Source organism: Eucyclogobius newberryi, unplaced genomic scaffold (assembly GCF_026437365.1).
Source record: "Eucyclogobius newberryi isolate DKJ021-1_F unplaced genomic scaffold, fEucNew1.0.hap1 SCAF_1, whole genome shotgun sequence".
Taxonomy (NCBI): domain Eukaryota; kingdom Metazoa; phylum Chordata; class Actinopteri; order Gobiiformes; family Gobiidae; genus Eucyclogobius; species Eucyclogobius newberryi.
The window spans coordinates 24915283-24939951 of record NW_027315723.1 but is presented as its reverse complement, the minus strand read 5'-3'; the positions used below and the strand labels follow the sequence as shown (position 1 = coordinate 24939951).

Here is a 24669-nt window from a genome sequence, read left to right as displayed (position 1 = left end):
TCTGCTCGATTGAATATCGTTTTGAGATATTAATTAAAAGTATTGATCAATTTTTAGTGATATCGCCCAGATATTTTTCATCACTGAAACACATTATAGAAACACATCCCATCACATCTTTAATGGTGAGCTCATTTTGCAACCATAGCTTCTTTATCTTGAATTTTAAAAGTAGAACCCACAGGATAAAGAGTTATGGGCACTAAATGAAAAGTGCTGCTGTTCGGACACTTTCAAACATTCAGTCGATGCTCCATTAAATAGTGTTGCTATTTTATTTACCCACCAGTCCAGAGCCAACTCTACCATAAACGACGATTGTCTATTCAAATAACATGGAGTCGTGTATTTGAAGTTGAACGCAGTGCCATCTGTCGGCCACAGAGTTGAATTACAAAAATATCAAATAACCCTAACCCTAGTTTTTAGAGCATTGGCTGCATATTTGTCCCAGTCTCAGTACAAAAGTAAACGTATTGTGTTAAAGTAAAATGTTTATGTATGTGTTCTTTACATTTTACAGTAGATACTATTTACTTTTACTTCACTTCTTCTGAGAGCAAAAGTCCTTTCTACTGCACAACACGTTTGAACTGGACTGAAAAGTCAATGTTTTTTCTTTTGGTTTGAGGCCTGTGAAATGGCTGAGGGTTTCTTTTTTATTATTATTTTAGTTTAATACTTTTACTTATGTAGATTTTTTTAATCTGTTCTTCTACTTAAAGTGCATATAACAGGTTTTCATGTGTTTTAATTATGGGTTTGTTTGGTGAAATAGAACATGTGGTAAATATGTTTCATAGTTTTCAGTCAAGTCAAATGGCAGCTTGTGGGGAAAAAATTAAAAGTAGAAAATGACAAGAAGTAGAGCAGAGTTCAAAACCCTCTGTGATGTCATCAATAGGTGACGTTCAATCCAAAACAGACAATTTACACAAACCAACGGCTTAACAATAATTTAACAAAATAAAGGAGTTATATGTTATTATTGTTTGTCAAATCATAACTGGTTAGTATTTTATACGGACGTTGGCCCTTGTTTAAAGTATGGTTGCTAGGTAACAGTTGTGGCATTAACTGTGTGTCAAATGTACTGCTCGCGTCCAACCAGGAAGTAACATTATAAACTTCACTAAAATGCTCCAACTGTGGAAAAACAGGCAAATCTTAAATATAATCAGTGTTTTATTGAAATGTGAAAAACATATTTTAATGATCGTTTATTGTGTTGAGAAACTATAACTTGTGTAGACCTACTTAAATTGATCAAGTACACACACAAAGTTACTGATGAATCATTATAATATTGGAGACAAAATGCATGAGTTAAAAAAGTTAGCACAGTTCATTAACAAAAATATAGATATTTCTTGCTAAATTGATAAAGCACAGGCACTGTTAAGATTTGAGAAACTACATGTATTAAATTCACACCAGTTTGTATCCGAGGAGCAGAGGACGAGAGCGGAGCCAGGTTCTGGAGTTCACACTCGCACGATTTAACAGAGGAATATTATTCACACACATCGGTGATCGTGGGCCCAACGCGATCATTCATTTTGCATCGTACGGTGATATTCACAACGAAGTAAAATATTTCATAATAAAATGGAGGCATTAGCTCAGTTGGAACAAACAATGATTGCGTTTTGTAATATTGACCATTACGGACACGATGGAAAAACAATGAAGCGCTCATAAGAAGCTTTCTTGGGAGTAACTTTAACTCAAACCTGCTCTTGTCACAGTTTGAACAGAAAAGATTATTATTACTTTGAGAATTTACAAGCTTCCTTTTATCGTGAATACTGATTTTGTTTTCTTTGTCAATTTTCCAGACAATCCTTTTTTTTTTTTTTTTAAACAATAAATTTAGAGGGAGAAAACGCTAAAAGCAAAACTACTTACACGTCCTACTTACATGACACAGCAACGCAAATGCAACAGAACGCAAATGTACCTTCAACACAAATACATTCAAATCAAATATATTCTACAGTAAATTCGCAAACAAAAAAAACCTAATCCAATATTGCTGCTCCCTTGTTTAAAACCTAAAATTGGAATTTGCGCTACATTATATTCCCGTAAAGAGAGGCAAATAAGCTGGTGCAAAGTAACAGAAACTGTCCCCGTTTTTGGCTTTACTTTTGGCCCCAGTTTGTGCGTTGTGCGATTTGATTCTGCCTCAGGGTTTGGTCCGGCCCTCCCAGTACTTGTTGTAGCCCTTTTGGAACATCTCGTTGCACCTCAGCTTGGCGTTTAGCTTGGAGCAGATGAGGAAGGAGCCGCCCATCTTCCGGTGCAGCGAGTACGTCTCTTCGGGCGGCGGCGTGAGCCTGTGTTTGAGCATGACGGGGATGAGGTTGTGGATGCGCTCGGTGGTGGACTGGGAGCCGAAATCGAAGGTCTCGCTCGAGTTGAAGGCCTCGCCCAGGATCATCACGGCATCAACGTGAGCGTTTATCATCGGCTGAAGAGGAAGACGGACACGCGGTTAGTACTGAGCCGGGAAACGTTTGACTACACGAGTCACCTTCCACAGAGGTGAGTAACAAGCAGGGACGTTTACTCTAATCTAATCATAGTAGAAACAGCCCTGATCCTATCAAGAGCTTTAACGGAAACTTCAGATATGATTAGGATTATAAAATGTAATAAAGCAACTTCGCGAAGTCACTTTATTAATGATTCGTGTCACTGTGTTTTACCAGAGGTTCAGAAGTCCAAGTCAAGTCCCAAGTTTTTGAGTTTCATGTCCTTTCAAGTGTTTATACGGTATTAATAAAGCTCATTTCTTCCTTTAAAAAGTCCTGGTGGCAGAGAGAAGAGGATGGGACATGAAGCACTGAAAGTATTTTAGTACTTCATAGAGAAGAGGTTTTCCAAACACATCTATTTTATTGTAGAGAAGCATCAGGTCATAGTCCAAGTCAGGTCCTGAGTCACTTTTATTCAAGTCGGAGATCAGTTAATCAATCAACAGTTTCAAGTGATCAGATAATGACTCAATCCACTTCCTGTGAGAAATGCAGAGGAGTTAGAAAAATGTTTTGAATTGTTCTTACCTTGGACTCATATCCAGTCAAAAATTTCATACTAATAGATTTCTGTAGAACTCCCTCTCTGTCGCCTTCAGCAGCTGCACGAATCACCTACAACCACAAAAACACAAGCGTATCATTGAAATAACTGATTAACAAGTGTATCAAATGAATAAAACTTGACCTGTGACCAAAGGAGTGAGAAACTTGTGAAAAGGTTTTGTACCTCAATGTAGACATCGGTGAAGCTCTGGTCAAATCCTCTTGTAGCTCCAAAGTCCAACAGTGCCACCTGGTGGATCAAAGTGAAAGCATTCATCTCACAGAATACTGCTGAATATGACTAAAGTGCAGGGCCTCTTACTCTGTGCGTTTGAGGGTCATAAAAGAAGTTGGACCAGTTTGGGTCGGTCTGCATGTAGCGGAACTCAAACAGCTCTCTCAGACACAAATTCAAGATATTCTGACAGATCTAAAGCAAAAAAAGAGACAATTTTATATTATTATTATTATTCTTTGGTGTTTTATGGCGGTTGGTATCCAAGCGGAATTCTTTAGACTTTATTCTTTAGGCTTTTGTGACAGAGCCAGTCGAGCGAGAGAGAGAGAGAGACGCAGACACTCTAGCAATGGCTTCAGCCATTGCAGATTTTCTAGTTTTCATTATGTTCTTTTTTCACTTCAAGGCAGACATTCATCAAAAATGTATAACAGACTCAAAGAGTTCCATCAAACTATTTAAAAGAACACACAAACGACACACACCAACATAATAATAATCATCTATCGTTCGGACTGGCACATAATTAAATTATGCTTTATTTCATTTGAATGTTACTTTATCAAACCGTTGGTCATATTATTCAAGAATGACTTATTATAGTATAGTCTCCAAATCATCTTGAGGTCATTCATCTCCAGAGTGCATTCTCCAGTCATGTATTAACATGTGGAATATCCACGCTAACGCCGTCAGAAACACCACTAGATGGCGCTTCTCTTCGTGTGGCTCCACGTGAACTGTCCACTCTCATTTGTAAACACACTTCACTCATCTCCTCCAGTAATAGTAGTGACAAACCTCGTTCTTCAGCTCCTGTGAGAGCGTGTCTGCTTGGTCCAGAGGAAACCCGGGGACCAGTTCAGTGGTGAGGACATGACTTCCGCTCAACTTATCGATCACGTCCGGCACGTAGAAGAACGGATCATCCTTTAGCAGATCCCTACGTAAAAACACAGGGTTAAACGAGGTACAGGGCCGATCCGGCACTTTTATAACAGTGTATTTGATTTGTAAAGCATTTCTGTGTCTGCTCCATGTACGCACTTAAACTTCTTGGCACACTCGGCCTCTCTGATGTAGTCACACTCCAGTGCGAGCTCTTTACGCATCACGTCGATGAGGTGATCTGGAAACAAGCCTGTGGCGAAACAAAGAAGGAAGTGTGTGGAAAGGTGTGTGAGCTTGTGTGTAAAGTATAAGTTGGGGCAGAGTGAGTGTCGTCTGTACCTTCAGGCAAAGCGTTGCTCATGTGCAGCACGGCCATCAGGTTGTTCACGTCGCTGTTGATACTTTGGGCCACGCCGGGATACTGCGGACACGAAAACAGATTTAGAGATTGAGAATGCGCAATGGACAGAAAGAGTTCAACAAACTATATATTTTTAAATGTTGTAAATCATTTTTGCAATAGAAATGTTTGTAACTAAACTTTCAAATCTAATCCAAGACGCACTAATCAACTAATTTAGTAATTGGATCATCATCAACTGGTCAATGCACACAACTCCAAAACATGCCATGAGCTGAGAGAAAAGGCTTTGTGTGTTTTTGTCTGATAATATTCTCCACCAGGACGTCCTCAAATGGATCATGTTCTGGGTATTATTTGTTTTAATTCTCAGATGAACTGTCCCATTGCATTCGAAACAACTAGTTGATAAATTGAAAGAATTATCGCTAGAAATATCGTCGCATCCCAATTGATATTGGTATCTGACAATAATGGTCACAACAACAAGACAAATAGTAGAAAAAGCTTCAGTTGTAGTCATCTGGACTCAGTTTGCAAAAATAGACGTTTCGACTCTCATCCAAGAGTCATTGTCAATAACAGAATTTAGGTCGAGAACTCCGATATTAATACTGTTCTGTGGTAAGACCCGCCCATTGGGAGGAGCCTTCCTGAAGTAGAAAGAGTTGTTTGTTTCAACAGAAACTCCCCCCTTGTATCTACCGAGCTAGTCTATTCAGAATCTTAATGGGCTGTTAGAAACCTCTTTGTCTTTGTGAGACCCTGGCTCAACCACCCTGAGTACCTGATTAGCATCTGAATGTCCTTGTCCTGGTCCTCTACCTTTCCAGGGGTTCAGTAACCCATTATAAATAACAGGAAGATTCTGGTCCTGAACTAGTATTTCTTCTGTGCTGATAAAGCCTCTTATCAGCACAGAAGAAATACTAGTTCAGGACCACAGAGCGCCGTGCATCTCCATCTTGAAGCCTCTAATCACTTGTTTGAAGACGGTGATGTGAAGGTTTTAAGCAGGGAGAAAAGATGGTTTGAAAGAGGAGTTAAGGAAGCTATTTTTGTTAAAAAAGAAAGACCTTCTTTAAACAGAAATGGAGGGCTAAGGTTTAATCTTCCTGTTATTTATAATGGGTTACTGAACCCCTGGAAAGGTAGAGGACATTCAGATGCTAATCAGGTACTCAGGGTGGTTGAGCCAGGGTCTCACAAAGACAAAGAGGATTTAACAGCCCATTAAGATTCTGAATAGTCTAGCTCGGTAGATACAAGGGGGGAGTTTCTGTTGAAACAAACAACTCTTTCTACTTCAGGAAGGCTCCTCCCAATGGGCGGGTCTTACCACAGAACAGTATTAATATCGGAGTTCTCGACCTAAATTCTTTTATTGACAATGACTCTTGGATGAGAGTCGAAACGTCTATTTTTTCAAACTGAGTCCAGATGACTACAACTGAAGCTTTTTCTACTATGGAACACGCCTGGACGAATTACACCGACAGCAAGACAAATGTTTAGAACGGCTGGAAAAAAAGCCATGTCAAACCACTCCTAATTAAATAAAATATCATAATCTATAAAATCGAGCTAATCAAACGATTATTTCTATTGTACATTGAGACTTTTCACATCATCATCAAGCAAATAAAGGTTGAAATGTGGTGATGTATAAAGTTTAGTGTTGATACAAATTGGAAATTGTTCATTCTTTTTAGTCATTTTGATTTAATAATGCCCGTCTTTGTTATAAAAACTCTTTTCATGTGTTTTAGAGTCTGAAATGTCCAGATAATGATTACGATGATCAAATAACAACTACAATTATCTTTTAAATCACGATTAATCAAATCGTTGCAGCCCTAATATAAAAAAAAGTATTGATCTATTTAGTCGACTAAAGGGACGCTGCAAAAGCTCTCAGACCAATTAAATATCTTTGATTTGATGCATTTGCATAAAAACTGTACCAACGAGACCAAAAGATGACAGGAGACCACGCAATTACAAATATCTAAACAGAAAACTACCAGAACAATGCATTTATTAGTAAAACAGCACATTTCAAGATTATTCGGTTAATCGATAATCCTTGTTTTGTTGTGTCCAATATATAGCACAAAAAATAGACCTAAATGAAGAGACATTTTCTTTTTATCTGTCTGTTTTTGTCACATTTAACTTTATTTTGTCTTTCAGAAAGTAAAATTTGGTCAAGTCGGTCACAAGCTTGAGGAACAGTAACATGTCAAAGCACAGGAATGAAAAAAAGAGGAAGATTTCACTGTTGTTTAGTCACAGTCTCAATAATAATGACCTTTCTGCTGTTGTGAATATGAATCCTTTAATATCTCCAAAACAATTAGTCGACGAAGAAAAACCAAGACAATATTGACCGATTAATCGACTAAACGACAACAAGTCTACAGCCCTATTGGTTATTAATAAAGTACAAATATAAAAGGAATGCACAAGAAACACATTTCAGAAGTAATTGTAGAACTAAAGTCTTAACAAATCATAACCAGTATTGAATAAAACAGCGTTAACATAAACCACACGTGTGTCGAGTAAAGAACATAAACCAACGTGAGACCCGCCTTTTTCTAAACAATATTGACATTATCAACACTTCCTCTGTTTGGAGTGTACACACCATGTACCTGTATTTTCATGGCCACTTCTTTGCCACCTTTGGTCCGGGCCAAATGAACCTGACCGATGGAAGCTGCAGCGAACGGACGCTCCTCGAACGCCTCCAGTTTGTCTCTCCAGTTTGGACCAAGGTCACTGTTTAAAGCTTTCTGTAAATCAGCAAAGAAAACTCTTACATTCATCGACAGTGTCTAAAGTATTCATTATCAAAGTCTAAGATCAGATAAAGGGTTATTATATCATCATAAAGTTATTACAAAATGAAAAATGGCTTTACCGTCATCTGTTTGATGGGCATAAAGTCAGCGCTCTGTCTCACGCGCTCGAATATCTTGGCGAGTTGTGGGTTGATAAAAGCATCATCTGAAACACATGTTGTGAGTCAATTAAACACTAAATGATCAGCCTGAAAATAACAGAACTAATATATTATACTATTATAATCTATTGTTGTCTCGGACTTTGTTGCTGCTTCTCTTTTGTATGATTTGTAGAGCACAATTCATACACAAAGTACTTTAAAGTACTTCACACAACAGGAAGAAAAAAATAAATAAATCACATGACAGAAATCAAAAAACAGAGTGCATTAAAATAATTACAGTCATATGCACAGCTAAAAATGTTTTTTAGCTTAGATTTGAACATTGTCAGAGTAGAACCTGTCTCACATCTTCAGGAGGAATGTTCCGGATTTTAGCTGCATAAAACTGAAACACAGATTCCCCATGTTTAGTCCTGACTCTGGCACCAGCAGGAGGCCGGTCCATGTTTAGTCCTGACTCTGGCACCAGCAGGAGGCCGGTCCATGTTTAGTCCTGACTCTGGCACCAGCAGGAGGCCGGTCCATGTTTAGTCCTGACTCTGGCACCAGCAGGAGGCCGGTCCATGTTTAGTCCTGACTCTGGCACCAGCAGGAGGCCGGTCCATGTTTAGTCCTGACTCTGGCACCAGCAGGAGGCCGGTCCATGTTTAGTCCTGACTCTGGGCACCAGCAGGAGGCCGGTCCATGTTTAGTCCTCACTCTGGCACCAGCAGGAGGCTGGTCCATGTTTAGTCCTGACTCTGGCACCAGCAGGAGGCCGGTCCATGTTTAGTCCTGACTCTGGCACCAGCAGGAGGCCGGTCCATGTTTAGTCCTGACTCTGGCACCAGCAGGAGGCCGGTCCATGTTTAGTCCTGACTCTGGCACCAGCAGGAGGCCGGTCCATGTTTAGTCCTGACTCTGGCACCAGCAGGAGGCCGGTCCATGTTTAGTCCTGACTCTGGCACCAGCAGGAGGCCGGTCCATGTTTAGTCCTGACTCTGGGCACCAGCAGGAGGCCGGTCCATGTTTAGTCCTCACTCTGGCACCAGCAGGAGGCTGGTCCATGTTTAGTCCTGACTCTGGCACCAGCAGGAGGCCGGTCCATGTTTAGTCCTGACTCTGGCACCAGCAGGAGGCCGGTCCATGTTTAGTCCTGACTCTGGCACCAGCAGGAGGCCGGTCCATGTTTAGTCCTGACTCTGGCACCAGCAGGAGGCCGGTCCATGTTTAGTCCTGACTCTGGCACCAGCAGGAGGCCGGTCCATGTTTAGTCCTGACTCTGGCACCAGCAGGAGGCCGGTCCATGTTTAGTCCTGACTCTGGGCACCAGCAGGAGGCCGGTCCATGTTTAGTCCTGACTCTGGCACCAGCAGGAGGCCGGTCCATGTTTAGTCCTGACTCTGGGCACCAGCAGGAGGCCGGTCCATGTTTAGTCCTGACTCTGGCACCAGCAGGAGGCCGGTCCATGTTTAGTCCTGACTCTGGCACCAGCAGGAGGCTGGTCCATGTTTAGTCCTGACTCTGGCACCAGCAGGAGGCCGGTCCATGTTTAGTCCTGACTCTGGCACCAGCAGGAGGCCGGTCCATGTTTAGTCCTGACTCTGGCACCAGCAGGAGGCTGGTCCATGTTTAGTCCTGACTCTGGCACCAGCAGGAGGCCGGTCCATGTTTAGTCCTGACTCTGGCACCAGCAGGAGGCCGGTCCATGTTTAGTCCTGACTCTGGCACCAGCAGGAGGCTGGTCCATGTTTAGTCCTGACTCTGGATTAGGTTGTACATGTTCAGCTTTTCTTTGTAAATCTCTTTTTGAACCTGGAGCTTTGATTTGCCCCATTTCCGTTCGGCCCGGCCGCACTCCCTTTTCTGTGCCCTGACCGAATCATCATTTCTCCACTGCTCCTTCTGCTTATTTTCAGATGGCACAGGTGCACTGTTTATGGAAATGATAAACTTTTCTAATGCATATGATTTGTTGAACTTTGTTATAACTAGTGTTTTGAACGTTCTCGACACACATCTCTGCTGTGGGTGGGGCCTCTCACATGCTGAGTAAGACTGAAGGTTTCAAGGACAGCATCAAGCTCTTTAGCGTTTCTGTCACAAATATTATCAACATGCACATTGAAATCACCTGTAATTACCAAAACATCAAAGTCTGTGCATACGACTGAAAGCATCTCAGTAAAATCATCAATAAAACGTTGGCAGTGCTGGGGAGGCTTGTAAAACAATGAAGAGAATGGATGGAGACCTCTAAAAACTCTACAGACGCCTCCACCCTTTTCACCCTCCACTGTTTTCTGGATTTTCAGATTCAAACTTAAAGTTGGGTAGAGCAGATTCTAATAGAACTAAATTTCCTGTGTTTTTGTCAAGCCATGTTTCAGTTAAAAACACAAAATCAAGATTATAAGAAGAAATCAAATTATGAATTAAGAATTGTATTTGTTACATAAGGATATGAGATTTAGCACAGCAAGTTTCAGACTAGTTTCAGTGGGACTGGGCTTTATCTTTTCACAGGGAATATGAATCAAATTTCTCAGGGCAGCCTGACTCGCATTTTGTTTTCCCATCTGTGTGTGTCTGTCTGCAACTACAGAAATAGCACTAGGAGAGGCTGTTTTTACACAGGGCCCCGGGTTGGTTTGATGTTTATTATGGTATATAAGTCCCAGCAATGCTGAGACTCAGTGCATCCTGTCTATGGAAGATACCAGGTGAAATGCCGGGGTGTATGGGGGGCAGCTTTTGTTGGTGTAGCAGGAGACAGGAACACTCCTGTGGCTACAATAGTTTAAAACACAAAGCCACGACTCTTAAAAGTGCATTACTGTTATTGTAAAACATCAGGACACTGAAGTGGTTTGCTTTTGTTCCGAGTTGTATTTGAAGTTATTTTTTACAGTCGGATGATTTACAGAGAGCAGCGTATGTCCTTTGTCTACAGAGAATACCTGAGCAGTCATCTTAAAGATTTGAAACGTGTAGCAGACCCACAAATAACCACAGAGGTACAGTAGGTGTGAAACTCAAACACGCACATTTTCTTTTTTGGCCATGGATCAAATGTGCAGTGCGTGAACTTGGCTGTGAACTCATGCCATAAATGCCAAAAGAACCAAAGGTCTCTGTTCAAGGTTAGACTAGGGAGTCAACAACAGTAGTTTGTTTACGGTTGTTATCCAACCAGACTCTGTCTGACAACAAAAAACCCTCTTTAACTTTGTCCTCTGCTAATCTGCAATTTACTTAGACAGAATATTTACATTAATAATGATTTCAACCAGTTATGTTTTATTATTTGTCATTTGAAATGGTTTGCATCAGCTCACCTTGAATGCTGAGCATTTGTCCAAGCTTTAATGCAGCTCCTCTGACTTTACAAAGAGTTCGAACGATGCGTTCAGCGTTGGCTTCAGACAGAAAGGCACTTGAATCCAGAACGGCTTTCTTCTGTTCACCTTCAGCTCCTGTGAAGGATATAGTTTATAATACTTTTTGCATAGATGTTCAGTCTATCAACACTGTGATCTTCAGAAGTTAAAATTATTACACATGCACCAATACGAGCAGAGAGTATGTGTGTCAGTAGGTCATGAAGTTGGCAGGCACTTTGGCTCAGACTTGGGCCGTCTTCAGTCGCATTACCAGAGATTTAAACCAGTGACAGGTGTGCGCACTTGGCTGTGCGTCTTTACTGGGATTACAGTCCATAAACACAGAAACACAAATTCCACAGATCTATCTCTCTCACATCAGTTTGTGGATTAACTGTCGCTGGTGTGAAGAAGTAGAAGAAAAAACAGATTGTATGTTACATACCATTTTGCCGCATGGTCTTCTTGGCCACTTCTGCCAGAGCTCCAAAACCTAAACCAACAGCTAGTCCTGCAACAGATCACACACAGAACAGTCTCATCCCACAGATAAATAGCATCTAACCAGGGCGTTTATTCACAACTCAAAGGCCAGTGCAGACCAGTGCATACTCCACTGCCCTTGAGCAACACACTTCACTCACCAGACCAAAGTAAGAATGTGGCATGGAGTCAATCAATAAAGTGCAAAGTGTAATAAATACTGCCAATGTAACAGAGAAAGTTGCACAACTGAAATGACAATATAATTCATATCCCACCCACTGAATGACAGAGATGTAACAGCTGCTAAACAAAACAATCCAGTGGTCTTTAGTGGCGTCTGTCTGGCCAAAAAAAAAACTAAAAATCTCAGCCATAAGACAAGATAAACATACACACATGACTGAAAGGACTTGTATTTCAGACGGTCTAAACTAGGATTACATATCACTGTCATCTAATCTCATAATAATTAAAATTTGAAGAATTATAATCCACCCATTTTTATAGAAGCGAAAAATAAATAATAATAAGGTTTGGTCGAGGAATTCCTTTGACTTCACCATCTTACATAACTGGATATTACATAACGGCTTTGAAAACACACACTGGAGCGACATAGAAGAGCAGAGCGGTAAAACAAGGTCAGGTAAATATGAGCTTGTGGCTGTCTGTGCTCAACAGTGCTCCAGAAGCCAAAAACGATCATATATATGTTTAGAGCTGTAGTCCACTAAAAGATATGCTGTGTTGATCGATTCATTGAGTACGTAAAGTAAAAGTGTGCGAAAATATTAAGTATCTCTATGATCAGACCCAGTATCTGACCCAAACTATATTGATGACACAAGATCACTGGAGCGCACGCAAATTACAAATATTTATGCAGAAGAAAATACTATTAAACAGTATATGTGTTTGTAAAAAGGCAGCTTAAAAACTAGAAAACAATAAACTCCACAATATTTCTCCCACTGAATCTGCAGCGATCCATACAAATTCTAAATATCAGAATTAGTTGTATAAACTCAACACTGGCCAAAACAATTAAATAGGCTTTGGCAAAACACGGCATTGTCACAATTATCTGTGGCTACTGGGAATTGTGTCGATAAACAATGTTTCATGAAAGGTGTTGGTAAAGCTCATACGGCTCAAAGTGCGACAGAAATATTACACTGGACAAGCACATGTGTGTGTCAATCATTGGCCTGCTCCACAACAACAGTAGAACATAAAGGTGAAGCCTTCAGGGTCTGTTCGGTAAAACACTGCTCTAATAATAATGTTGTTTATAGGTCTTCACTTGTCACTTGTTTGCATGTCAAGCAAAATATGAAAAACAAAAACACAGAGGAAAAAGGAGCAAACAAAATGCATGTTGACATTGACTTCTGACCTCCAGAGCACCTGTCTAAATGTTCCACTTGTCGACGCGGCTTATTTAATGCGCAGCAGAATGTGTTGTAAACCATCAGACAATATTGCTGAGTAGGTCCGCGTTAGCACTTTAGCCCCTCGGATACAAGGTGCTCCTGGGCTTATGTTACCACCTTGCAATGTGTTTGTAGCTGCTTTGAATCACTCCGTCCACCTGCTAAGTTATCCATCATCAAAGACGCAATGTCCAGATCTTTGGAGGATTAATATGAAGTCATATCTGTCATGAGCTCCCTACATGAACGCTACATGACTGGATATAGATTGGGTCGCTGTGCAGAACATGAAATCACAACAATCAGTCATAAAACATCCAAAGTCAATGTGCTTTTTGTGGTTTTGGTGATGAAACACTTTTTTTTAGTTTGGTTTCAGTATACACAGCGTTCCAAATGATTATGCAAATTGTATTTACGTGTCATAAAGGTCATTTTTGCTTGTTTTCCAGGGTCTCAGAGCTCTTTGGGTCAGTGATGTAAATCTCAGTCACCTGTGCTAATAAGTTAAGCAGGTACGTCCAAATAAAGGAAACATTACCCAAGAGGGACGGGCCACATTATCAAGCAGACCACCATTTTCAAGCAATATGGGAAAGAAAAAGGATCTCAAGTGCCAAAAAGCGTGAAATAGTTGAAAGCCTTGAACAGGGTCTGAAATCCTTAGATATTTCACAAAAACTTAAGCGTGATCATCAAATTAAGACATTCAGAGCACACATTGATTTGTGCAGATAAAGGCACAATGAGGGAGGTTTCTGCCAGACAAATACATCAGATTAAGAGAGCAGCTGCTAAAATTATATGTCAACAAAATAAAGCAATTTAAAACTGGCTCTATCCATTTTCATTCACATTTCCAAATATGCAGAATTTTGGCAATTTTTACACATAACGCGCCTTAAACCTTATACTATACCCTATATTTATATAAATCAACAACTTCAATAATCAACAACTTCAACAATCAACAACTTCTTCCTATTCATCTGTCTCTTTATAAAGTATAAAAACAGAAGAAAAAGCAGAAAAGCAATAAGACAACAATGCTGTATTTTACCTCCAAAATTGGCCAGTCGTCCAAGTCGAGTCACAGGGACTTTCCTCTCTCTGGCTTGCTCACTCAGCTGTAAAGAAGTCTCATTTAATCCATGTTTTAAGTGTGTGTAATTAACCATAAAGAAGACGTTTATTCACCATTTGTTTGTGTGGTTTAGCGTCCTGCCTCTTTCCCTGCCTGGCCTTCTCCATGTCCTCGGCCGTGAGTCCTCCCACTGTGGACGGGTCCTGGTGGTAACTGCGGAGCTGAGTCGAACGCTGGCACATCTGTCCCCATAAATGTCTCCGTGTGTACAAATGAGGGTTTGGCAAAAAGGGCCTCCTGTAAACCACTTATAATCAGTTTCCACGTCAGTTATACAGCAGTCGAGGTGGGCGATAATCACAAAACTTAACATATTTTTATTCTTTTGCATTATCTCAATATCAATTCCGATAATGTTTTAACATAGCATCAGGAATGTGCTAAAAATGCTTGCTGAATGGGCCATAAAATGCACCACAAATGTGCAGAAATATCGCTTTGCACGCTGTTTGGGAGATTATACTAGAACAGTACAACCAAAGAAAAGATTTGGCATCCTGGGTCTATAAAACAGGACTATTTCAGATCTGAATTACAGAAAAAAGTGGGAATACACAATTTCCACAGTAGTTTTAATGAGAAATAACTCAAAGAAAAGTAAAGTAATAAAATGTGCTCTAAATTAAGTAAAGAATAGAAGTGTCCCACCAGAGGAACACATACAGGTTTGAGAAACACTACTAGACGTCTCTTTTTAAGTCATTTTTGTATTATTTTACTACATTTGGTGTGCTCATTTAGCATATCTCCATATCAACAATTGTGTAATTTTCCATTGTTTAATATTATCTCCCACCTCTACATTACATTCTATCATACAAACCCTGATTCGAGGTGGAAGGGTCTGGTTTGATCCGTGAACTGCTTCGATGGATCTTTATATCCTTCAAATATCGAGTGGCTTCCTCTTGTGGCTGTGCCGTGATTGGCTGATCCCTCCTCACCACTTCCTGAATGTCCAGGCATAAACTCGTCTTCCCTGAACTCTGAGGCCTGAAACGTGCCATCATCCTCAGGAAAGTCATATTCAGACGCTGCAGAGGTGGTTTGCTGCCCAGAGATCTCCTGTGGGGTAAAACAAAAAAACAAACATGTAAGAATACACATTTAATAGAAGCACTTTTTACATTACATTTGCAAAAACAGATAAGTGCCATTTTAAAAAGTAATCAAAGGCTTGAAATTTACTCTTTGTGCAGCAATGTTTTCAAAAGCCAACTGTATTTTACTGCAATCATGTTAATTTTCACAATTTCTCTCTAGTGGCATCATTTACGTTACAGTAAACTTTAAACACAAAACATACTGTGCCATTTGTAAACCTATAATGAATACTGACAAAAAGTAGGCCCAAAAAGAGAGCGGTGAGACATAAATGCTCTTATGTGGTTGCACAATTCTAAGTGTTGTTTTCTAGATTAAAGGTAATTTAATAATTAATATTCATAACTTTATATTTATAAGATAAGATATGCCTTTATTGTCCACACAAAGGGAAATTGTGGTGTTACAACGCAGTAGATACAGGGGAAAGGACAGATAACTTATAGGAAGTTTAAAAACTCTTAATAGAAGAACTCTTATGAACAAAACAAAAACTCTTATTACCAAAACTCCTGTAAACAAACAGGTCCTCTCATATAATACCTAACCTAATATCTTAATAGGGAATGGAGGGAAGAAAATAAAAATAATAAAAATAGCTGGCATAAGACAAATAATACTAATAACAATGGTAAAGTAAACACTCTTCTTTACATCAGTTATATGCACATGATATTACATATAAAAGGTTAAACATTTTTGCCATTGAACTCTTCATTGTTGTGTTTGACTCGCCTGGATCTTGGTCATTGCAGCAGACAAACCCTGTTCAGCCACAGACTGGACACTTTCCACTGCTGCCCCGACCGCTGGCACTGGTCAAATCAAACATTAAGAAGATGGATTCAAACTCTGTAATTAAAAATGACAATAAAAATAATAATAAAAACATACCTGTCCCACTGCGTATGGCATTGGTCTGAGTCTCTACTACGGCTTGACTTAACTTAGCCAAGCCTCGCATCAACAGCATCATGTCAGTCGCCATGACGGACTAAAGGGACAAAACAAGACTAATGAGCAAGTTATAGTCACCTCCAATTAAAACATGTATTATTTATTTTATGATGAAATGATAAAACTTGTCACTCAGAAAACAAAAAATAATGTTGAGTACACCACAAAAGAGCAGAAATATCACTTTATATACTGTTGTACCATCAATTTACTTTTAATCTGCACTTTATGCGGTCAATTTGAGTCATTTTGATTATAGACAATACACTCAATATTCAAATATTGCTTTGCTGAAACAACAGTTGTGATATTATGATTTGTTTTCATATTTCTATAAAGACGATATTATGACATGTGTTAAATGTGTCACAAAAGTGCAAGAATATCAGTTTGAAAATTTACAACGTAATTTTACTTTTTAATTAAAATCAGGTCTTTGTGTAGTATTTTTATTTACTATAAACAATACACTCAATACATATATATATACATACAACATTCATGATATTATCTTAAATTTTGATATATGCACACACACCACACACACCACACACACCACACACACCACACACACCACACACCACACACCACACACCACACCAACCACACCACACACACACCACACACACACCACACACACACACACACACGGCCCGGGCAGATCTGATAATGTCACTGGAAACTTGTGAAGGGACAGCGGCTATTTCTATGCACGTGTTTGGCTCATGTCACACTTTTGACACTGTATTTGTTCCCCCGACTCTGAACTGTCATCATTATATATAACTTTAATGGTCTTTCCAAGAACCAATGTTTCATCAGGTTTAGAGACGGCAAAGAGTCGTCACTGAGCTTTACCACTTTAAGGGATCCATTGAACAGTATTTACACATAGTATGTATAAAAGGTTATATTATATATATATATATATATATATATATATATATATATATATATATATATATATATATATATATATATATATATATATATATATATATATATATATATATATATATATATATATATATAAAAAGCTCAATGGAAAAATGACGAACGTTGTGCCAAGGGTGAAATCTTACAACCTGGAAGGAGCCGATCAAACCATGCAAATTAAACAAAGATGATGACATTTTAAATTGGTTGGCTTATGATCAAAATTGCACACTTAACAGCACAGACTCAAGATTTAAAGTCTGGACAACCAAAGGTATAAAGGTTTTTTACCAGATTGTAAAGAAGAATCATTTAAAAAGCTTTGATGAGTTGAAAGAATCCTTCAGCTGGGAGAAGGACTTTTAAGGGTATTTACAAATGAGGAGTTATTAATGACCATCATAGCCCCTTGACTGAGATATTTGTTAAAACTAATAAATCAGAACTTTCAAGAGGAATAATATAAAATTGTCACTTTGTTCTGAATGATGAAGAGTAAGAAAGTACATGTACATCTGAGCGGAGAACCACAAAATCAAGTGTTGTTTCTGTATAACGCCATGTCAAAGTGCCCATTACTCACAGGGAAGTGCAGACTGTTGGAGAAACTGTGGCAGCAGGAGGCTCAAAACTCCTGCCATGGACACAATCAGTGGATACACTTGGAGCGTGCTTTTGGACACAGACCTGACCAAAGATCAAGGACTGGGCTTATCAGACTTAATTTGGAAAATGACAAATTTGACAAATTAGATTTTGGAATCATTGTCAATCTTATTTTAATTTAAAAGTGCAGTTTGTATTCATGTCTAATTGATGACTACTTGCGTTTTCATTTAATTTATTCTGTGTTCTATTCTTTTTGTGTTACGTTTTATCTTTTGTTTATAAAAGTGAAAAGAAAAAAATCACAATTTCAGTTTTGTCACAATTTAAGCAGTATCTTTATTTACGTGTAAATTAAAACAGACACAAACTGAAATGCAACATTGCCCAGTCCTATTCCAGACAGAGTCAGGTTTATGCTCAAATGTGAAAATAACTTCCCATTAATGGTTTGTGCTACAAATGTTGACCAATAAGTACAATTCATTTGATTAATTTGGGTCTTTAATAATCGACGATGTGAAAAATGGCTAACCGGTTAGATGGAGGGCACATGTGCTGTGCACACGGAGCGACAAGCATCAACACTTTTCACACTTCTCCCTCATGACTATTTTCAAATAAAAGACAAACTAAGGCCAAAAAAAACCCTGTGTTTCCGGTAACCCGACCGACCTGAATTTCAAAATAATGAAAACCCGACAGTAAACATTTGATCTCATATTTACTGGCCGTACGTTTCGAGAGCGAATCCAAAAGCTGCGGAAAAAACCATCCGTGGGGATGGTAAGATATGAAAATCGCTGCACTTTTGATTTTACCGATGTAAAATGTGATTGAGCGAAACTCCCGGTTCCTGCTCACACGTCGAGTAGACGTCGTGATGAAGACGTCGGTTGACTTTCGTCAAGAGCAAGATTAATTTTGTAACAGAATTGAGTCAAGATGAGCTTTTTCTCGGTTCTCAATTGTCAACAGTCTCCACCAGAAAACTTCCACCGCGGGCAGAACTTCTCACTTTATTTAGTTTAAGTGTGAACAAGTAAAAACAAATCTGTGCCTCCCAGTCTGTCCCGGCAGGAAACACATATTTGATCCCAAACCAGGAAGTGTTAATGCCACGTCCACAGGAAATAAACCAGTGACCACCAGTAAATGGGGACATGGCCTGGATGGATTAGCTTCAGATTATGGGCAGTTGTTCTTTGTGAGTGTGGCATGACATTTTTAAATAACAAGCTTTAAGTAGTGTAATCTGTGAAAGCTATAAGTTTATTGCAGCTGCTTTCAGTTCTACTCTGCCTCGCCAATATTTAACAATTGAGCATCTTTACTTTGAGATTTTATTTTTTGGCCTCATCTCCCAGCTTAAATTGACCTTATGTTTTATTAATTTAATTCTAAAGTAAAGATTGAAGTAGGAAAATTAATCCAGATTTGTTTCTCTTATATTGAATGGTCTACATTTTCTATTTTATTTGGTCTTATTAAAAACAAATATGGCTTTCAATATTAATTTTATGATTTAATATAAACAATAGACTTTTAATCACTGCCATAAAATAAGTCGGAACTTCAAACCACATGTTTTTTAACAAACAAGAGGATTAGATGTGGACAAAATGTGACGAATATAGTGAGAAAAACCATGCAATTTAACGATTATTCACGATTATTGAGACCTGAAGCAAAGAGTGAAAGTCATTTCACTTCCTGAATGACAAAATAAACTTAATGTGACAAAAACAACCAGATAAAAAGTACTGTACAGTTTAGATGCATTTTAGATTGAATTAAAAAAGACAAAATGTTGCTTCTAAAATTGTCATGATTCTTCTATTTCATTGCTTACGATTATATTGTGACCCGAATATCACAATTATCGATTAACCCACTATACCTGGGAACCCAACTTCAGCTCAAGGTTTGGTTATAACTTGTGTTTTTAGGCTACTGGAGTCACTGGAGGAAACGCACTAAAGACACAGGCAGAACATGCAAACCCAGACGAAGGCCTTAGCAAAAGTGCAAAAAGAATGCTCTACAGCTCCTGATGTCCATTTATTCAACATTTACAGTTGCACACGTTGTTGGGCAATATTACTTAACATCCAAACAGAGCTCTTCGCTCTCAGAATGCTGGCCTTCTGGTGGTGCCAAGAGTCTCTAAAAGTACTGTAGGAGGTAGAGCGTTTAGCTACCAAGCTCCTGTGTTATGGAATCAGCTCCCGACCCATGTTAAATATGCTGACACAGTCTCTTCATTTAAGTCCAGGCTTAAAACGTTCCTCTTCGAAATCGCTTATGGTCAGAGTAGTTAGGAACAGAAAGATAAACCCACAGCTTTAGCTACGCTGCCCTAGGAGTAACTATGCTGGGGGAAGTATGACAGCTTGAGCACTATCCTCTTCTTCTTCTGACTACTTATGCTATCAAACAATATTTATTTTTTGATTCCACTTGCAAACTGTTCACCGCCTTCTTTTCTTTCTCTCACTCCTGAGGACCTGTGGACCCAGATGCCCCTCCCCTGGTGAAGTGGTCCCTGCCCTGTGTGGACGGTCCCTCATCTGCCTGAAGAGTGGCTCCAGTTCGCCTCAGTCGGTCCCTCTTCTGCCTGAAGAGTGGGTCCAGCTCGCCTCCGACGGTCCCTCATCTGCCTGAAGAGTGGGTCCAGCTCGCCTCAGACGGTCCCTCTTCTGCCTGAAGAGTGGGTCCAGCTCGACTCAGACGGTCCCTCTTCTGCCTGAAGAGTGGGTCCAGCTCGACTCAGACGGTCCCTCATCTGCCTGAAGAGTGGGTCCAGCTCGACTCAGACGGTCCCTCTTCTGCCTGAAGAGTGGGTCCAGCTCGACTCAGACGGTCCCTCATCTGCCTGAAGAGTGGGTCCAGTTCGCCTCAGTCGGTCCCTCATCTGTCTGAAGAGTGGCTCCAGCTCCAGTCTCCTCGTGTCCGTCTGTCCGTCTGTGAGAGTCGGATCTCTCCTTCACTGGATCTCCTGCAGGTTTCTACGCTTTTTTCCCAAAGAGGTTTTTTTTGTAGTTTTTCCTGGCCGAGAAGGAGAGTCTAAGGACAGAGGACCCTGGGACATCGTCCCTCGCCACCACAGACATTGTCTGACTTCATCGCCACCACAGACATTGTCTGACTTCATCGCCACCACAGACATTGTCTGACTTCATCGCCACCACAGACATTGTTGATTCATTTCTCCCTGTGGCCCTCAGAGGCAACTGTTGTTGTGATTTTGGGCCTTACAAAAATAAATTGATTTGATTTGATTTGAACATCTTGGTGATAAAGTAATAAAGATCAAAATTGAGGTTGTGCAATTTATGATGAAGGCAAGGCAAGGGAAGTTTATTTGTAGAGCACATTTCATACACAAGGCAATTCAAAGTGCTTCACAGCAGGAAAAATGCATTCAAATCACAAAGAAATTACAGAAACACAATAAAATTAACTAAATTAAAATTATCAATCCAACTGATTTTCTAAACTAATAAAATCACAAACAAAAGAGAAGAGTGCAAAGAAAAAATCCTTTCAGTCATATGCACAGCTAAACAAAACTGTTTTTAGCTTAGATTTGAACATTGTCAGAGTTGAAGCCTGTCTCACATCTTCAGGAAGACTGTATGAATGTGATTCTTCTGACTAATATTGCTGTGCACTTTGTAAAAACAACCCCATTGACAGAAGACTGACATATGAAAGGACACAATAAACACATGCATTCCACACCATGTTTTAAGACGTCTAAAGTACAAGAACAAGACTTTGCTATAAAAAGACATGAACAGGCATTTCTCCAACAACATTCTTCATATACTTTATTACCATGTGCTTTTGTTGCCGTTTGTGGGTGTGACGACAAGCTTCAACGTGCTCTGAAGATCTGAGCCAGAGGGAAAAACCACTGCCTTTTAAACATGTGCAACAATCCGCACACACTGAAGCGCTAAGTACGTCAGCTTTTTCCTTTCAGCCTGTGAGGTTTTCTTTAGGAGGCCAGGACTAAATATGGCAATGCAAAATGGACACCAGTTAATACTAAAAACATCTCTTCAGGTATAAATTATTCACTGTGACTTAAAAGTATGAATTTGAGGGGAAAATAAACAGCAATTTCTCTGACAAACTTTGTAACTGAGATTCAATTTGTGATAAATGTTTAAAAAGGAGGATTCTGTTCAGTGCAAACACCGTCAGAAACAAACATTTAAAGGCTGATATATGAAAGAAAGCAATAATAGCATGTTGGTGTAATCCCTCATTCGTCCAGGAGTGTTGCATTGTGGGAAAAGATTCAGTTGTAGTCATCTGGACGCACTACAACTGAATCTTTTTCTACAATAATAGCATGCATTTCAAAACATGTTTAGGTACAGCAAGAGCTATTTTTTGATACAAACACAGTATATTTGAATATTTGCAAAGGATTTTCAATGATCTATAATAGAAAAAGATTCAGTTGTATTGATCTGGACACTGTTTTTATTTCTAAAAACTGTGGACGAATTAGGGATTACACAGACTTGTTTCTATGATCTAAATAATTGCAGAGTTTGCGTTTTCATTTTGTCCCGTCCTAGTAAAACGTATCGAAAATCAGAAACTAATCGATACTGAAACTAGCATCGAAACTATCACATAAACAAGATAAGATTAGCCCTTTTCTCAACAGTTTACCAATGAGCTTTAGCTTTATCAGACAAAATGATGAAGACAGTGCTATAATTTCGTGCTGCAAATCACAGTCTTTTGTGTAAAAAAGGAAGCATTATTATCAAAATGTCCTGCAAGAGCGTGTCCCGCCACAGAGCCACAGAGTGCACGTGCTGGCCCTTTTCACACGCACTGCGGCGCTTTTACCTTCTCAAATCTACAGTGTCAACAAGAGCGGGTAAAAAGCAGTGTTTACAAAGTCTCTGGCCTTCCGGAGAAACGCTGAGGCAATCGAGCCAACTTCCCATTCGTCCGTCAGTGCGAGGGCGTGTTCAGCACCTGAGCTTCGACTGTAGAAGACTAACTTTAGTTTAGTCACAACTGTTGTATTACGTCTGGTGTCAGCGCTGTAGAGGACGCCGGCAAAACTAAAGTCATAAAAACGTCTGTCATGTCTCAACGATAACGGTCGAAAACTTAATCTAATTCATGAATAATCTGGGTTGAAGTTCGACATACCGTATTTTCCGGAATATAAATTGCACCAGCCAAAAAATGCATAATAGAGAAAAAAAAACATACATAAGTCGCACTGGAGTGTGAAATGCGGTTGCAAGTGTGAAAATAACAAATAATATCATATATAAGTCGCTCCGGAGTATAAGTACAAGTATATAAGTATAAATATAAAGTATAAGTCGCACCCCGGACACAACTATGAAAAAAGGTGCGACTTATAGTCCGGAAAATACGGTAATGAGCACAAGTGACAAAATCCTTCAGCTGTAAGACATTGTTTAAAGTTAAGGCTGCAACTATCAATTATTTTAGTATGAACTACGGTAGTCAGCCTTTATTTCTATTGAACATTGAGACTTTTTGATAATATCGACCAAATAAAGGTTAAAATGTGGCGACTGACTGCTTTTAAATAGAGAATATTTACAAATACAGTCAACCGTTAATGAAAATAGGAATTTGTTTAAATCTTTTTTGAGTTTTTTTTTTCAATATCGCAATTGTCCTTGTTGAAAATGAAAATGTTTATATGTGTTTCAGAGTCTGTTTAGTCCAGATGGCGATTACGATTATGTTACAATTATTTCTATTTTTCCACTAGTCATGATGATAACGGTAACTTCAGCCCAGTACTGTTTAAAGTACTAACATATGAATACATTACAGAACTCTGCCATCGCTGTGTGCTGTATTAATAGTCTGGGCTCTGCAGCAGACCAGGAAAGAGGAGACGCTAGAAACACGTAAAGCATTTTGTTATGGCGTATTGTGCATGTGCATGTCATTGAACTGTGCCTGGCCAAACTCAACTAAGCTTCAGCTGTTGTCTGAGATCTACAACTGCACAAGCTGTTGACTCACGGCTTTGAAAATAGATGCAATGACCCCTGTGCAGTTTCTAAATCTGTGAGCGAAGAGGCCAGAACAAGTCAGAACATTTAAAACTATGACACAACATTGCATCTTCTCATCAGGAGCCAAAAGCAAAGGGAAGACAAGGGACATTTGGATGCAGATTTAGATATGAACTTGATGTATAATTATTACTGTGGAAAGCACCAAAATCCCACCATCAAATGTAGAAAAACTGCACCCTGGGTCAAGTCTGTCAATAAACATTTGTATATGTTAGATGTATTTTCTTTAAAACACCAGTAAAGGCCTTTTGTTTGCAGAAATTGTGGGTTGAGAAAAGCTGTGGGTGTGTTTTAAATACACAAAACAATGAAGCAATATAAAAGTGCACGTTTGTGTTGCACTTGAGATTAAACTGCGCACGCGCTCTATCTTGATCAGAGGCTGATATGACACGTGGAAAAACATCCTGTTCATCCAGAACTTACAACAGAAAGGCAGTTTATTTGCGTTTCAGTCGCTGATCTTTGCAGATTTCGACGACACAATTCATTTTTATAGCGGTTTTACTTTTGCCATTAATTATGTAAAACTTCCCTAAAGCGCAGTGCAACGTTTACATCTTTGATCTTACACAAATAAGTATTTTAGACCGTTAGAGGCCCAGGACAAGTAAAACTGCTCTGAATGAAGTTAGAGTCCAGTGACAGGCCCATGAAGTACAAAGTGTGCTGAGAAGAAGAGGCACAGTCTGAAGCTTCCTCTAACAGTAATAACACACTTGTGTAGTCGTTTCCTGTGCTTAAGTTGCACTGATTCTCAAAGGAAAAGCAAAAATAAACACATGTTTTGATTCAGAAATGTAACTCACCTTGAAGCGCAGATCTGCGGGTTCCGAGTGAAAGTCAGCGATGTTCCTCTGGCTCAGCAGCACGTGTCTGATGCTGCAGTGTCACAGGGACATAGTATGAGACAGATTCTGCTGCGACTGTCCACACAGCTCCTAATCCAGTTTGTCCCTCTGCTGCACGAGGTCAAGTCTTATTTAC

The 24669-nt window shown here is 39.5% G+C and overlaps 1 protein-coding gene across 2 annotated transcripts; it reads right to left on the bottom strand.

Annotated features, from left to right (window-relative positions):
- Positions 1 to 1528: 1528 nt before the first annotated feature.
- On the bottom strand, positions 1529 to 24669 carry coq8aa (coenzyme Q8A, genome duplicate a). 2 transcript variants are annotated; one of them, XM_072440853.1, is made up of 17 exons: positions 24492 to 24669; positions 15974 to 16073; positions 15815 to 15894; positions 14799 to 15040; positions 14029 to 14212; positions 13892 to 13958; positions 11358 to 11423; positions 10868 to 11005; positions 7503 to 7588; positions 7234 to 7374; positions 4555 to 4636; positions 4372 to 4465; positions 4126 to 4267; positions 3409 to 3516; positions 3271 to 3336; positions 3069 to 3155; positions 1529 to 2473 (listed from the first exon to the last, which is right to left on the bottom strand). In XM_072440853.1, exons 2-17 carry the CDS (start codon positions 16065 to 16067, stop codon positions 2189 to 2191), a joined length of 1962 nt encoding a protein of 653 aa, XP_072296954.1. In that variant the 5' UTR covers positions 16068 to 16073; positions 24492 to 24669; the 3' UTR covers positions 1529 to 2188. The 2 variants fall into 2 exon arrangements, with proteins under 2 accessions (XP_072296954.1, XP_072296963.1); XM_072440862.1 differs by lacking the exon at positions 24492 to 24669 and having other exon boundaries at positions 10868 to 11002; positions 15974 to 16092.